The sequence below is a fragment of the Pteronotus mesoamericanus genome, unplaced genomic scaffold (genome assembly GCF_021234165.1).
Source record: "Pteronotus mesoamericanus isolate MK-2021 breed Mesoamerican mustached bat unplaced genomic scaffold, CSHL_Meso_final contig_56, whole genome shotgun sequence".
NCBI classification, from domain to species: domain Eukaryota; kingdom Metazoa; phylum Chordata; class Mammalia; order Chiroptera; family Mormoopidae; genus Pteronotus; species Pteronotus mesoamericanus.
The window spans coordinates 17944375-17962203 of record NW_026555201.1 but is presented as its reverse complement, the minus strand read 5'-3'; the positions used below and the strand labels follow the sequence as shown (position 1 = coordinate 17962203).

The window sequence follows — 17829 nt, the reverse complement described above, 5'->3', positions numbered from 1 at the left end:
CATAGTGTAAGCAGCCTTTGAGACAACTTCAAACATTCCAACATTCGAATCATAGGGGTGCCAGAAGGAGAATAGAAAGAACAAGAAACTGAAAATCTGTTTGAAAAAATAATGAAAGAAAAATTCCTAATTTGGTGAAAGAAATAGACATTCAAGTCCAGGAAGCACAGAAAGTCACAAACAAGATAGATTCAAAGAGGCCCACTACAAGACATATTATAATTAAAATCTAAAGGTTAAAGATAAAGAGAGAATTTTAGAAGCAGCAGAAGTAAAACAGATAATTATCTACAAAGGAGTTCCCATAAGACCGTCAGCTGATTTTTCAAAGGAACTTTGCAGGCTAGAAGGGATTAGCAAGAAATATTCAAAGTCATGAAAAGCAGGGACCTACAGCTAAATTGCTGTACCCAGCAAAGCACCCATTTAGAATCAAAGGGCAGGTACAAAGCTTCCCAGACAAGAAAAAACTAAAGAAATTCATCATAACCAAACCATTATCATATGAAATGTTAAAGGGATTTATTTAAGAAAAGAAAATCAAAACTATGAACAATAAATGGCAGTAAATATATATCTATCAACAACTGAATCTAAAAAAACTAAGTCAACAAGAAGAACAGAGACAGAATCATGGATGTAGAGAGGATTTTGATAGTTGCCAGACAGGAGGGGTATGAAGAATGGGTGAAGAGGTGAGGGGATTAAGAAGTACAAATAGGTAGTTACAGAATAGCTATGGGGATGTAAGTACAGTATAGGAAATGGAGTAGCCCAAGAACTTATACGCATGACCCATGGACATGGACAATGGTGTGGGCATTGCCTGAGGGAGTGGACATCTCTGTGTGGAGGGGGCAAAGGGGGAAAAATTGGGACAACTGTAATAGAATAATCAATAAAATATAACTAAAAAATAATTTTGAAATAGTTTTCAGTTTTAGTTGGGAAACTAAACTTTTGTGATTGTACTTTTGTCCAAATGGAAGCTAGAGAATTATAATTCTCAGGATAGTGTTTTATAAGTAATATTGATTTCAATAATTTTTTAAATGCATGCACTTAAAAATGAGACTAATATATTTAGTTGTTTTAAGGTCTTTGAATTTTTGAAAAGCTTCATTCTCTTTGTATATGTTAGCAAGCACATGAAATAAGAGGCATTTAATCTATATAAACTTGTATAAAATTTATTAATACTAAAAAGTATCTGAGGGACAAACACTTAATTTAAATATTAAGTTTTAAAATCATTACTTCTAGAATATTGTAAGTAAATTTTCATAAAGAGATTTTTTTTTTTTATATAAATGACTGAAAGGGAGAGACCTAACTCACATCTTAGGCAGCATAATGTTTTCAGAGAAATCTGGAAGGTGATATGTTACACCTGAAGAATTAAAACTTTTCATATAGTCTTTTATTTTATTGGAGACACTTTCCGGGTTAGATTAACTCATACCCTTAAAAATATGAAATTAGGCTATTTAAATATGGAGTAGAAACAATTGATAACATTTTCTAGGATCAAGTGGTCAGAACGTCCTCATAGTATTTGTCATGATCATCAGAACCATCATGATAGTTGTAAATACTGCCATGCTGTGCTTGTTAGGCGAGGAGAACATGGCAATAAAAGAAGTAAAAGGGAATAAAAACAGATTACCAATTATTTAGATAGTAAAGGCAATACAATATTGGAGATGACAAAATATGAAAAGCTATATTGTAATTCTAGTAGAAGTTGTAATTACCAGAAATAATTATATCTACACAAAAACTGCCTAAACCTTGGCTGAATTATTGAAGATTGGATTCTTCTATAATAAGTGAGGTAATTATATAACATGAATCTTAACATTTCAACCTGGAGTTTTATAATTCTACAATTTCATGAAATTTCAACTCCAATTTAAGGAAATAGCATGCATAATGGAAAAGAGATAATACATTTTGTTGAAGAAACAGGGTTTTCCTATTAGTAATATGTTTTGACTTTTTAGTTAAGAGTAAGTGGAAGGGCTAATGGCAAGGCCTTGGGAGAGAAACAGCAGAGATGCTTCTAAACCATCGAACTGCCTTAGAACTGAGGGGGCCTTCTGAAAAATAGCACAGTAGCTTGCAAGTTATGTTAACAAGCTTCAAACAATAAAGCATACTGAAAACAGGGAACATAGAAACAAAAACTACTTGTTGCAAACTACGCAATAAGAAAAAATGAGCAAAGCTCATGTAAACACTCCTATCGTATAAGATGTAGAGTTCTGCATTTAATGGGCTATTTAATAAGAACAGTCTGTAAACACCCATGGCAATGAGCTTGGCCTTAAATGTGTAGTTGTTGAAATAACAGTGCTTTCTCTTTTTCCTAAATATTTTTTCTGAGAACAAAGTATTGAATACTAGTTGTTCTTTAAAAGTTTGCCACTATATTTACATAGCTCATACCTTTAGTTTTCTGCATAAATACCCAAATAAATGAATGTTCTTGCTTTTAAATTAATGATGTTTTTAAAACAGTAAATAATACTAGTACTATACCTGAAGACCTTCTCTTACTGCCTCCAGAATATAAGGGACCAAAGAATAGTTCCAGAGATCCATGAACCACACTCTAGAACCTTCTACATCCATGGGGCAAGAAAGGAAAAGACGGGGACCTGAGAAGAAACAAATAACAATACATTTTTGAGAACAGTCATATTTAAAACCTAAACACATATTTAGACATGGTATGGGGAAAGTAATCTATTTCTTACAGAATTTTTAGAAAATTTTAATCTTGGCCAGCTTGATTATTATTAAAATATGATTTACTAAGGACTCAATGTCCTTTCGACTCTCCTGTGTTTTTATACTAGTCTTAATTTAAAGAAAATAAAAGGAAAAAAACCATATTAGAGCGAGGAGAAACCATACAGTCATAGTCTAGTCAACCTGCCCCATTTTACAAATGTTGAAACTTGTGCTGAAGTGAATTGCCAAATACAAAATGTGGCATTTATCTTTCTAACCTACACTGTGTCTTTAGTGAACATGTCTTTATGTTTCATACAATGGAAAAAGAACTTTTATACATGCCACTTAACAAGTATTAAAAAAAAATCCTCTTTTATGCCAACTAAAGAGAAATAATTCAATTTTGTCTTCATGAAAAATATAAAATACATTAATTATCTATAAAATACCTAAATTATCTCTAAAATCTTCTCTCACAACTATATCTGATATAAGCCATTAGCTATAACTTGTTTTCAGCATAAAAAGTTACTCTAAGCAGATACAATTTATTTCAAATGGTGATTTGATTTTTAGATATCTGTCTAAATTAAACCTATTTGATCTCAGTAATATCTTAGCAAGCCGCAATTGTCAGACAAATTGGAGCTCCAAAGCTTGCAAGAAGGCAAGCTTTCAGAAGGAGAAAAAAAGAAAAAGAAAACAAATCTTTGGAAGCTTGAAAAACATAAGCTTCACTTGTTATTTTCTGCCATCCAATCTGGCCACTTTTACCACGTACTTTTAGTTCCTGGAAAATGGCATATTGCAATTTTGGAACTCACCAATGGTCACATCAGAAGAACTGTGTGTTTCCAAAAAACTGTTGAGATGATGCCATGTCTTAGGAATCCAATCTATAATTTTGACTAGGTCATTATTGCGCATGTTCCTTTCAATTTCTACCTCTATCAGTTTCCTTCGAAGATATCTGCCTAAAAAGCTTTTCACTGGTTCTGTGTGGTTTGCACATAGTACCCACCTACAAAAAGAAGGAAAAAAACCCATCAGAAATCTTTACATAATTAAATCGTAAGTCCATAATAATTCTCTTTCCAATATAAAGTTCCTATTCAATTGGTGGCCACATTTTAATGATCAAAAGGGTGAAGAGGTCTATTTGCATTAGAGCTATTATGTAACTAACGCTTCTTTTTGAGCAAAGAGAAGCTCCTGTGCGTCAGAAGTGAGTGGGAGTGCACGCTGGGCCCTCTGCTGTAGGAGAATCACAAATCCCGAAATAGGAACTCCCTTCACATTCCTCACATTTGGAAGAAAAGTGCTCTACTTTAGCTAGTGACACAGTGAGCAGGAAAAACATTTCTTTTCTTTTGTTAAAGAAACAATTCTGAACCCAGGTTAAGGATCACAAAACGTTTGCTTGAGAAAGTGTCCTAAGAAATTAGAATTATTTTTCCACCTCAGGGCACCACAGGCGGGATTTGCTCATATACAAATGGAAAAACAATAATCAAAAGCAAACAGAAAAAGGCAATGCACAAAAAACCTCCAAAAAACAAACAAACAGACAAACAGACAAAAAGCATTCAATCAATCTTTACCTGAAATTGTGATGCAGCTCTAGATTTGGTGACGAAGAAACTCCCTGATTCATTGTTCCAATAATATATGGACTGGAAAAAAAAAAGTTTAGAATATGCAGATGCACTGAAGGTAAAATAGATTAATGTATTAAATTCTTTTAGAAAGCAATTTAGATACATATGATATTCCACTTTATAATTAGGCTTTAAAAGGGTAATTTTGTAACGTTAGGTTGCAAAAGGACAAATGTCATTGAGCTAGAAACTAGGATTTGGTGTTCTAATTTCAGCTCTCGAAGTCTTGGGGAATCATTTTCCCTCCGTGAGCCTATGTTTACTCATCTATAAAATAAAAACATTAGACAGAATAATCACAGTGGTCTCATTCCACTCTGACATCTTATGATTCTCGTGTTCAAATTCATTAATTTTTCATCTTTTATTATTTCATAGTTATTTTAAAGATCCTTAATAGCATGAAAGAATTTGTATTCTTGTTTCAATGTCTATTTTATGCTGATCTGTATTAAAAACTTTAAAAGTCTCTAGCAGTGATTAATTAATTGGAATACTTGCACCATTCAAACTAATGTTTATGTTATTGCACTTACATGTCTTTTGTAGAAGCTATGCTACAGTGAGTCTTAAGTGGGTTTTCAGGTTTTTATACCCTATTTTAACCTTTTTAAATTTTAAATAATTAAAAATTAGACTCGCTAATGGAGGGAGGTATATCTGAATATATTAAATTTGTCTTTACAGAAAGGTTAAATTTAAACTTTGATATGTACTAAGAATGAGCCAGAGCTCTAAAGCCTCATTCTAGTTCTCGATGTTCATGATTAAGCGCTCTACCATTGACAGTGGCCTCCCAGACCTCCTGTGCCTCTGTTGAAGCTAACGTCATCTGACAAATCAGGTTTCCATAAACATGCCTGGGACATTGTTGTTGAAGGAGGGAATTGATTTTCTAAGAAACACACAGAAATTCTTTGGAAATAATGTGTAATATTAATCAAGGCTTCTCAAGTTAATGCCCTCTCATACAGGCCGTAAAGTTATAAAGGCATAAAAAAGCACATTTGATCACAATTTTTTTATGTTTCATCATTCAAAATATTTTATAAGCATACCATTTGTTGTATTTACAGTTGAGGAAACCATTGAAGATATCACTCAAAGAGCCCACATGGTGAAGATTATCAAGAATTATGACAACTGGGAGCTCGGCGCTGTTATTGTCAGCACCGCACTGTTCAGCCAGGCCAGCCAGATACTGCTGCAATTCCTTTAGACAAGGAAAGAAAACACACGCATCAACGTTTATACCACTGGCAAGAAATTCATATTGTCTTCCATCCAGTATCTTTGATTCAAACTCATAGATTATTCTATTGATATAAAATCTTATTCTACACAGCCAGTACAGAACACCTGCAACAAATACTCAATTGTGAACAGAGAGTATAGTCCTCAGTTGTCTTCTCCTCTAACGAAAAGCAAAAAGAGCGTTCTGGATATGAGTTCTTATGATAAACTACGAATATTGAGACTTCCCTTCTGTTTTCGATAGTTCAATGATAAAAGTGGATGTTAGCAAACCTTATGATTACAGGTATAGAGTTAATCCAAAATGGCACCCCTAAATTCCCACATATGCGTTAAATACTTTAATTCCAATTCATTTCAGTGAAGTACCATCTGAAAGTGTAGCCCCGAGACCCAGATGAAAATGTGGGTTTTATTTATTTATTTATAATCTGCACATAACTACTATAATTTTAAATAATGACAAAATTTGTTACATTTTACTGGGTCAATGGACATTAGCATTTAGCATTTCTTGAGCTCCTTGGTTCTTTTACAGGCATTATTCTTTTCTAATAGCTTTACTCTAAGTAGGATAACAAGTTCACTGATTGACTGCTCTCACAGATGGGTAGGCCAAGAACATAATTATGTTTCTTAGAGTTATTCTAATCAGTAAGAACATTTCCATAATATTTGCATATTTACAATGACACTTTCAATTTGCAAGTCTTGCTCAGGGTTAAAAGCAATTCCATGATCTCTGTTTCTGGCAGCCAGGTAAAGATGTAAACTGCTCAGCCTAGATGCAACTCTCTCTGTCTGTAATACCACTTTCAGAACTAAAAGTAGAAAGGGATAAATGACAATAACTAGGATTTTGGGGCATTTAGTAATATATTGAACTTCAAATATAAAACTTATTGAATAACTAATATACTACTTATCTTACATTGAGCCAGTCACATAGAATAAACATTGGCTCAATCAGAGACTACAGAAAAAGATGTTTAAACTGGTGAACAGTCTGGAGAATTCCATTTATTTTATTTTTATCAGTAATCTAGCTATGTTGAGTCATCCACTTATTTATAAAATATTCATTGTCTATCTACTATGTTCAAAACTTGGGGAGTACAAAAATAATACAACATTGTGCAATAAGTTCAAGTAATTTTAACATTTATTATGAACTGAGTCAAGTACCGTTCTGGACACAGGAATTAAAAAAAGCAATCAGACTGTCTTCTTGCATAGACTTTAGAATCGTCACATTAAGGACTGAAATTTAAATGAGATAAATCATTTGATGTCAAGTGTTTTAGGAGCTATGAGAGGTCAGGGGAGGAGATTTTGCCTAGTTGGTGGGTGTCAAGGAAAGCTTCCTAGAGGAGTTAATGCCAGAGCGTGGGAGAGTGGTAGGCACAAATTAACCAATGAGCTTACAAATGCAACATAAAACATTCCATGAGAGGTTAAAGAAGAGAGGAGCTCGTAGGAGGGAGAAGGATTAGTTCCAACTGAGTGGTCTTGATAGACTTCACAGAAAGGTGGAATTTTAGATAGACTTTGAATAATGAGTAGAATCCCAAACAATAAGTATTCAGTTATTTATCCCTTCAACACACTTTTGTCAAGTACTTACTATGTGCCAAGTACGCGGGCACCAACAATTCAGAAAACATTCCTGTATTCCACAAACTTAGAGTGGATAAACAGAAAGGCAGGTCAGCAAGTAAACCACAATGCAGTGTGATACGTGAAATGCACAAAACACTACAGGGAAACTTAGTAGGGGCATCTAACCCAGGCTTAAGGTTCAGAGAACAACAGGGTAAAGTGGGGAAAACTATCAAAGTTTAAAGACTAAAGAGTGAAAGCTGGCCGGCATGAGTATGTGATGCATTTGGGGAAATAAGTGTTCTTTTGTTTTAAAAAAAACTATACATGGTAGTGGTGGTCACTTGAAAGAGAAAATAGAAAAGACTGAATTTATTCAGAGGACTTTGAATTTTACTACATAAGTAACTGTAAACTATTGGGTTTTTTTTCAATAGGGAAAAGCAATTTATTTATTAAAGGAAACATAAATGTGAAGGGTCTGATGATTAATTACAAATGGAAAAGCATACAAGAAGCATATTGCCCGGAAAAGTACGATAGGCTTGTGTATATGTACATAACTATAACTCACAGTAAAAATACTTTACTTCAAAAAAGTATAAACCAAAGATTTTGTTAAGGGCATGTAAGGATCACAAGTAGCTGCTGGGAAGGACTTCCAGGTGGCAGTATTACTTGCTATTAACCCTTTAGTTTTAAGATTGGGTAATGTTTTTAGGCTTAAAAATGAAAAGCTTTCCAAATAGAAGGTGAAGAACAATCAAAGGCAGAAACACAAAAATATGTTAACCATATAGGAAAGAAGTACTTGTATATGTATTGTGAATATAAATAGTGGTAAACGAACTGGAAAGACAAGTGGGAAACCATGAAAAATTAGTAAGGTTACTGGAATTTTCCTATGGGTGAGGGCAAGACATTGAATGTTATGATAATCTGGGTAATGTAATCAAAATCACAATTTCAAAGTCAAAAGAATACTAAGTTTTTGAAGCCAAAACACATGATGGGACTCAATACAGATAGAAGTGTGGGAAGATATTTGATTCAGTGCAGAAAGCAATGGGGGGGAAAATGCAGAATTTTAATATGATTAGATTTTAATTATGAAAGGATACTCTATTTTGCATGAGGTGAAGGGATAAAGACCAGAAAGACAGAGAAGGGAAATGAAACGTAAGTTGTGGATCCAGCAGTTAGAAAGCAGTTACAGTAATCCAAGTGATAGTGATAATTTGGGTGGCAGGATGGTCGCAGTGAAGGTGGATGGAAGAAGGTGAGTTTATGATATTTTTTCAGGTTTGAGATTGGCATTTCTAAATATGTATATGGAGTATGCTAATATAAACATATTTGTAAGCTAATAGAAAGGACTCCTATTTGGGAGAGTGAGGACGGCTAAAAGTGCAATCAACGTAAGTTGAAGGGAGTCACCCAGATGAGAACAGATGTGGGAAAGAGCAGGTGTGTGGGAATATTTTTACTTACTGGTAGGTGAAGGAAGAGTAGTCAGCGAAAGAGACTAAGGAAGGAAAACAAGGAAAAAAATGAAAATCAGAAGAATTTCTAGAAAGGAGAGGTGAACTATAGCAATTTGCTGTACCTAATTTGCTTGTATAGAGAGAGAGAGACAAAGAGGGAGAGGAAGAGGAAGGAGGAGAAGGAGCAGGAGAAGCAGCAGCAGCAGCAAAGGGCACTGAACTTGGTAATTAAGAAATCACTGAGTGATTTTTGGAAAAGTGGGACCATTAGATACCATTAAGGTTCTCTCTCATTTTGACAAGGGTAGTAGATTAGTAGATACCCCTGGGAATCTAATAAAAGCTATGGATCAGTTGCAAGTAGAAATCAGCATGCACAAGTAATTTTGTCATATAATTTAAGAGTTTTTCAGACCTTTTGGAAATCACTTCTTGATTTCCACACTAGCTTAATTGGAGAAAAATCTTAGATTGAAATATTGATGTCTTAGCATTAGATGTCTCATGTCCAAGAGCAAATCAGGCAACATAAAACAGGTGTATCTACCAGATGGACATTGATAATGAGATGAATCCCGTACTTTGAAAATATACCCAGAAATCAACAGTTATGTAAAAACTGTTGATCATTGCTTTCTCTGGTTTTGGTTCTGGGCACACTAAAAAGGAATCTGTCAAGTCAGTTTTCTGATCTTTCCCCACCTAACTTTCCAAGTGGCTTCAGATGGCCACATATTCTTTACTAACTCCATCTGTAGTCTTCAGGCCGACTACATCAAATGTCACCAAGTATAATTGTTTTTGTGTATTGCTCTCAATCAAAACATTCCAGCTGGCAGCTTGAAGGAGGGCTTGCAGAGTGGGAAGAAGGACAGAATGTAAAATGCAGACGTACCAAAAGCATGAAAAGATTTTTTCTTTCGATGGTTTACTGTTCAATATTTTTGAATCAGTAAGTGCTTTTGGCTTCGTTTCTTCAGTGCTAGCTATGGCATGGTGTAAAGCACATCAGTTACAAAGCTCCATTTTTCAAGGGAAAGACTTGTTATTTTATGCCTTATTCAAACTTAATAAATCTGCCCTGTTAGCAGCTCTCTCTCACACAATGTCACTTTGTTATCTCTATTCCTTTGTTACTATTCTTACTTACCACAATTACCACCCCTACAAAAACAAAAACAAAAACAAAAACAAAACAAAAAACAAAACTCCAGTGAAGATTCTCTCATAATTTGGCAAGAATTGTCCAAATTCTCTGGCAATAATTCTGTATCCAGCTTTACTGATAACTCATTCATGTCTTACAAACACAAAGAAAAAATAAACATTTGTTAGTTGTACTTTGAGCTTCCTTAGTGCCAAATGCCACATGATTTGTCCGCATGTTTTTTCCTATTACTGCTTCCTGGCATCATTAGTCATATTCACACACTCTTTGTAATGCTCTATTTTTCATTATTTTGAAATAAAAGATTAAACTAACCTAATAATGGCACAAATTATTCTATTATCAAATAGTAGAAAATAAGTGTTGGAAATATTAGATAAAAAAATATTAAAGAACATATATAATACTGATAAGAACAACTCTAAGCACTAAACATTTTTAAAACTGAAATGAAAAGAATTTACATATAACAGTGGATTTGGGTGTAAGGCAAATTTTATAGTATAAATTAATCTATTTTGTTTTAGCATAATAAAACTACATCTTAATGAAGACCAGATCAATCTGATTTAAAACTTGACTTTGATACCCAACTTTCTCAAAATGCCTTGGTTTCTTGTAATAAATATATTTTTCTAGCCATTTGTTTTCTCATAAAAAAGAAACTTTTAAAGAGTTCTATCACATCAATATTCAGGGAACACCAAAGTCACACTGATGATGACTAAGAAATGTCAATCCTTTTATCATTGTGGCTGAAAAGAAAAAAAAATCTGTTAAACGTCTTTTAAATAAAGATCTGAGGAGACCCAGAACTCACAGTTGACATTAAACAATGTTGGCTGAAGCCAAAAAACAACTGTGCTCTTCCTGCAGCTCAAAGAAGAGTCAAATATTCTACCTCAGGTTTCATGTCTTTCTTAGTTGTAATGAGTATAGGTGATTCAACCACAATTTGAATAGTGCTGAGTCCCAAGGAAATATTTGAAATTCTTGTAGTATATTTATCTTAAAGAGATCCCACTGTGCTTATTACATCATTGTTCTTCTTGAAAAATACATATATATCAATTGAACACAGGGACGTGTATGTGTGGGGTGGCGATGACTGTATGAGTCTGTGTGTAATTAAGAAAAACTTCATTGGGAGGCAAGGGCTATAATTAATAACTACAGGCAACACTTACACTGACTTGTTACTTGTACTGCGTACCATATACGTGTGTGTGTGTGTGTGTGCATATACACACACATATATGTTTTCTCTACTTCTGCAAAAAATACCAGTGGAATCTTGATAGGGATTACCAAAAGATGGCTTTTGGTAATATTGACATTTTAAGAATATTAATTCTTCCAATCCATGAACACTTATTTGTATCTTCTTTGATTTCTTTCATCACTGTCTTGTAGTTTTCAGAGTAGAAATCTTTCATCTTCTTATCTGAATATATTTCTAAGAATTTTATTAGTTTCTTTTTTATTTATTTCTTTTTTTTTTCCTTTTGGCTTAATTTATCTGTTCATAGTTCTGGAAGCTAGAAGTCCAAAATAAAAAAATTGGCGGGACCATGCCCCCTCTAAAATCTGTGAAAGAGCCTTTCTTGGCCCCATCCTGGCTTCTGAAAAACTGTCCTGGCGTGGTGCCAGGAACCTTGGGCATCCCTCAGCTTGAAGTGGGGCCCTTCAGTCTCTGCCCCGACTTCATACGGCATTATTCCTCTGCACCTCTGTTCTTCCAATGGCTACATTCTTTTTAAACTTTTTAAAAAATATTTTTCCCTATTATCATTTACTTTAAATATTGTTTTGTATTGGTTCCAGGTGTACAGCAGAGAGTATTTTATTGTTTTTGATGCAGGTACAAATGGGGTTGACGTCTTTACTTCTTTTTTAGAAAAATCCATTGTTAGTGTACAGCAGTGCTACAGTTTTTTGCATGTTAATTTTGTATCCTGAAAATTTACTAAATTCATTGATTAGATCTAGCAGCTTTTTGATGAGTCTTAGTATTCTCTCTGTTTACTTCTGCCTTTATAATTTTGATACATTTTATTTCTTTTTCTTGCCTGATTTCTCCACCTGCCACATCCAGTACTATGTTGAATAGCAGAGGTGAGGGTGGACACCCTTGTTTTGTTTCTGATTTTCAGAGGAAAAATTCAGCCTTTCATCACTGAGCATGATGGTAGTTGTGGCCTTTATTTTGTTGAGTGTATTCCTTACATGTCTGACATATTAAAAGTTTTTGTCATGTTGAATTTTGTCAATGCTTTTTCTGCTTCTATTAAAATAATCATGTGTTTCTTTTGTTTCATTCTGTTAATACGTGTATCACATGATTGACTTTCATATGTTGAACTATTCTTGCATCCCAGGGATAAACAGACTCCATTAAATCATGTAAAGGATCTGGTTAATGTGCTGCTGAATTCAGTTTGTTTTCTTTTCTAGTAGTGTCTCTTTGTGGTTTTGGTATCAGGATAATGCTGGGGTCATGAAATGAGTTTGGGAGTTTTCTTCCTTCCTTTTTGATTTTTAAAAGAGTTTGAGAAGGATTGTTGCTAATATATCTTTAAGTGTTTGGTATAACTCTCCAGTAAAGTCATTTGGTCCTAGGCTGTTCTTCATTTGGAGATTTTTGATTACTAATTCAATCTTCTTACTAGTAGTTGATCTACTCAGATTTTATTATTCTTCCTGATTCATTCTTGGTATATTGTATGTTTCTAAGAATATTTCTATTTCTTCTAGGCTGTCCAGTTTTTTAGCACATAGTTGTCCATACAACTAAGAATTTTTTGTTCACTAAGCTATATGAATGGTTTATTTCAAGAGTCCAATGGGTTTTGGATACTTTGAGGATGGTATTCATTTCTGAGACTTTGCAGGCCTGAAGTTTCTGAGAGATTGAGTCAGTTTAGAACACCTAACCACATCCTCTTTGGAAAAATAACATGATCCAGGATTGTGTTCATAACAGATTCAGTCTCCTGAGAGAAACTTAGTTTGAATTAATTGAGAATGTAATGAATAATTATAGAAAGTCTAGTTTTAGGCATAAACTATTTCCTTTTTAGGATTTCTTATTTTACTCAGAATAGATAAAACTACTAGTTAGTTTTTATAGCCTCTCATATCTATTTAAAAGCTGACTATTATGGTACACAAGATTTTAGTTGATGCTAAAAGGGAATACTGTTCAATTTCCTAAGGTTCCTAAGCAGAAATCCTATAGAAATATGATATAAGCAATTGCTGCTCCCAGAATTTCTGCCTGAAATATTCTAATTATACTCAAATCCCCATTACTACCAATTTCAGCTAATTCTTATTTATTAAGACTTGGATCAAGTGTGGATATTTTATAAAGCTATGATTCCTCCAGGAATTGTTATTTTCCCCTCTTGCATCTATAGCAATTTGCATGGATCTCTTTCTACTCTAATACTTCCTAAGAGAAATCAGAATTATAAGGACTGGGCCATTTTCTTCTGTATATTCCCAATGCTTGTGATAAATTAATGGTATTGAACAGCAGTCTTGTTCAAATTTGTGAAGCAGGGTTTAGTCATCTACCCATAACTAGTTTAAGTCAAAAAGATGGATACGTTGCCATGTACAATATGGTAAAGTTTTACACAATCTTGATGCTCGATTGCTTAAGTCGCGTACAGACAAATAGCAGCAGTTCTCTTAGGAATTTGTAACTTACCTTACTTGACTTGTGGTCCACATTAAAAGTAGCAATTGCATCCTCTGTTTTTTTCCTCCCAGATTTCGTTATTACATATTCAGCGAGTTTGTTTGCTAAATAGGTCTTTCCAGTACCACTAGGTCCCGAGAGTATAATTCTGTGATGCTCCATCAACAAGTTAAAGTACCTTTGGGTAATTGGTTTAGGAATCAGCGTATCAAAAACAAAACTGTCCAAACTGTTTTCTTCTACCCCTGAAGAAAGAAACAAAGGGAATAGCATGTTCTACACAAGCTAGAATTTAAAATAGAGAGTCAACTGACAAAAACCTTTGTTGTTCATAGGAATGCAGTTCTTGCAAAATACTTTTTTTCATAATTCTGTCCTACAAACAAATGCCTTTTTTCCTTGTTATTGAATTTATTGGCATTTTAAGACAAATCTCAGTAGCAAGACAGAGTAAATATCCATAGGAAAGCCAGCCATTTCCTTTTGTTCAAGCTTCCTTCCACTGTCTACTTCATGTTTCCTTCTTAAGTTTCCAAAGAGGAATGGAAGCATTGTTACAAAATCATATTCCCTTTGAAGGTGGTCATTATGTTAACCATATGATCTCACTCATATGTGGAACCTAATGAATAAGATAGAGACAGAGGCATGGACACATGAAACAGGCTGACAGCTGTCAGAGGCGAGGGGGGCTGGGGAGAAGAAAGAAGGCGAAGGGATTGGCCAAAGAACATACATGTATGAGCCATGGACACAGACGACAGTGTGGTGATGACCTGAGGGAAGGGGGCAGGGGTTGGGTGGAGACAGGCAAGGGGGGTAAATGAGGACATCTATGGTGGTGTCAACAATAAAAACAGTTAAAAAAAGAATAAATGTAAAGAATTAACATAAAATATGTGTATGTGCGTACTCTTTCCTTTTTCTTCCAGGGTCTCCTCTGTATTTCCATTTAGCTCTCATTACACATCCCAGCTCTACAACCACTTAAGCTTTTGAAAAATATAAATCGTGATATTTGGCAAGGAATTAAGAAGGAAACAGTATCTCCTTTTACTTACTCAATTACCTCAATCATAAAATCAAATATATATTCCTCTATTAATTCATAGTTTATATAAATGTGTTCTGGTTCTATAGCATGTATGAACAAGGAATTACGCAGACCAATATAATTTAGATATTCTGTTTGCCTACAATTAATCATCCAAAACAAAGAAAACAGAATTTCTCACTCTTGATCCTGAATTTCCATTCTTTATGCCCAGTGGATATTTATTGGGTACACATATTTTAAAATCAAAGATATAGGGATGAATACATTATTTTGGAACATACAATAAACTTCTTGAATCCTCCTTACATGAAAGATGATAACCGAAGATACCTAGAAACTTGAAATTCCCAAATCACATTCCTTTTTTTGGAAATCCTGGAGAATCTTCAAAATTACATTCCAAGTTTTATATCCTCAAATCCAAAGAATATAATTTATTTGGATTTTAGTGTTTTAAGTAGGTTTTCTGTGTTTAAAATATAAATATGGCTCATTTCATACCAAAACTATCAAAGTAGTTAACATAATTTCCAAATATGAAAATATGAAGAAAAAATGGAAAAAAATATTGATTAAAAAACACAATGTGCTTTTCTTTTCACTTTTACCTTTCAGGTTCACAGTGATGGTGTTATTATCTCCAACAAGGTATCCACAAGGCAGCAGCTCAGGCACTTCTAGGCTATGGGATCTAATTAAATCTCCTATGCAGTAGCTAGCAATGCAGTCAGAACTCAGACCAAGGCTAGCGGATGTATCAATGCGGAACACATATTCCTAAATGGTACACATAAAAAACGAAAGTCAAAACAGGTTCAACTCATCTACAAAAAAGACACAATTCATGGGGATATGAAGCTGGCTGTCAAGAATTTCAGAAATGGGTAATATAAGAACTATAAATGTTGAACAGCAGAAAGACAGAAAGCTCTCCCTGATATTTGAAATGAGGGAGAATAAAAGCAAATATGTCTGTGCTATTAAAGCTAAGGGAAGTATCCAAAGTGAAACACATTTGAAAATTAATATCAGGATATCTTGCGCAACTTACCTTAAAGAGACGCCTAATTACACCATCTAAGACATCCCACTTGGTTTTTCCACTAACACCAATGGATCCTATCAAATATGCCTGAGACTTCTGATCCTAAATAAGAACAAAATAAAACAAGGTAAAAACCCAACTGTGTGTCTTGTTTCATTACTACATTTTCTACTAAAATGTATTAATGTAGTGATGATTAAGACTAAAATATTTATTAAGCCTATGGGTTTTATAGCAACAGATACACACGGTGGATTATATAAAAGAAAATACACCCCAACAAACTAACCAACCAACCAACCAACCAACCAAAGAAAGAAACAGCAATAGTAACAAAACAAGAAAGAAGGAGATTAGATGAAATGGTATGGTCAAGGAAAACTGATTCATGACCTGTTCAGTAGAAGGGTAAGGGCCAGGAGAGAATAGTCTTCCGTTTTAATGCAGTGGGTGCATTCCTGAAGAGAAGCAGCTTGGTAGGAAGGAAATGGTGATAGAGATGGAATAGAACTATATCATATGAGTCCTAGAACTTCATCTTACTATTTCTGTGATCTTATCTGTTAAGTCTTTTTTCATTTATTAACTTAGTTTATCTCTAAAATCTAATCCAGCTTTAAAAGTAAGTTATCCATGGTAGTATGGCATTCACATGTTTACAAAACAGGTCCCGTTTTGAATTTACCAGAAAATGCATGATTTAAAAGGACTTGCCAGGGAATGTACAGGACTCATTTAACAAGCAAAGAATCCCATTACAATACAAATAATGGTCCAAAATTTATCTTTTTTGTGGGATTATCACCATTATCTAGATATAACCTGTTAAGAAGCCAATACATTTAACATAAAAAGTGGAGAAATTCACAGAAAAACCATTGTGATTTTTTTTTTACTACTGTTGAAGAATAAATGTTGGTGTGCCCCACCAAAAAAAATTAATGTTCAAGTCATAACCCCTAATGTGATGGTATTTGGAAATAGAAACTTTAGGAGTTAATTAGAGTCATACTAGTCCATTGAAGTGGGTTCATGGATAGTATTAGTGGCCTCAGGCATAGGGGAAGACGGAGGGCTCACGCCTCTAGCACACACATGAGGAAAGGCCGTGTGAGGACGTGGGAAGAAGGAGGAGGTCTGCAGCTGGAGGAGAGAGCCCACATCAGCCATCAGATCAGCTGGCATCTTGGTTTTGGGCTGCAGTACTCTGAGGAAATATATTTCTGTTGTTGAAGCCATCTAATCTCTGGTAATTTGTTATGGCAGCCCAAGAAGACCAAAACAACTGTTTTTAATGTTCAGAGAAAATGTATTTTAGAATAATTCTTATAGAATTATTTTGAAAAAAAAAAACAACTTGTTTTCTAGTGTTATTGTAACCCAGTCAAAATAGACACTCATACAATGCTTTAGAAGCAGCTACTTTTGAATTAGAAACAGTTGACATTTCACTGAGACAATAGTCTCATATAAAGATCCACTTCAGGAAATCCGGTACAAATCCTCAACTAAAGCAGAAAGTTTATTGCATGGGAATTCTTGGGAAATTTGCTCAGTGTCAAAATTCATAAGTGCCATCTCACTTTTTTCAAACTTAAATACTTAAATAATTTTAAAATTCTGAACTATTTTTTGTTTTACTGTTTGAAAAAAAAAATTAGAGTCTTATAAATTTGTGTTCTTGGCCACTCAATGACAAATTCAGTTTGAAGTGTTATTTTTAGTCTTAAGATAGGGCTAGAGTCAGAATGACATTGTCAATTTGAAGGCAGTATTTGATTCCAGAAAAATCAAAGTACTTGCCTGTTCAGCTAAAACACTGCTTAAAAAGGATACATACAAATAGCATCAATGAAATTTATCAGACTGAGTTCAGTAAAATGCCTTTCCAGAGTCTAGAATATTTATTTATATAGCTTATAGTCTCTTCTTTGTGCAAAGACCAAATTGACAGCTGTAGAAACATGCTACTGCACATCATAAATATCACCTGTATTCTACAAGTGAAACCCAAGAATATTTGAAACAAGATGTTTATGTCAAAGAAAGCAATGTGTTTTTCTTAAGTTCTAGGAATGAGGGTGGCTGACAATCAATATTCTATTCAGTGAATGCACAT

General features: G+C 34.1%; 1 protein-coding gene across 2 annotated transcripts in view; it reads right to left on the bottom strand.

Moving 5' to 3' along the window:
• The window catches only part of NAV3 (neuron navigator 3), a 324575-nt gene that overhangs the window by 11067 nt on the left and 295679 nt on the right, over positions 1-17829 (bottom strand). For both annotated transcript variants that reach the window (XM_054580143.1, XM_054580145.1), the window contains 7 exons: positions 15717-15812; positions 15274-15442; positions 13618-13853; positions 5456-5610; positions 4341-4412; positions 3564-3760; positions 2542-2660 (listed from right to left, as the gene is read on the bottom strand). In XM_054580143.1, the coding sequence (XP_054436118.1) occupies positions 2542-2660; positions 3564-3760; positions 4341-4412; positions 5456-5610; positions 13618-13853; positions 15274-15442; positions 15717-15812 (1044 nt within the window). The remainder of the gene's footprint in view (positions 1-2541; positions 2661-3563; positions 3761-4340; positions 4413-5455; positions 5611-13617; positions 13854-15273; positions 15443-15716; positions 15813-17829) is intronic.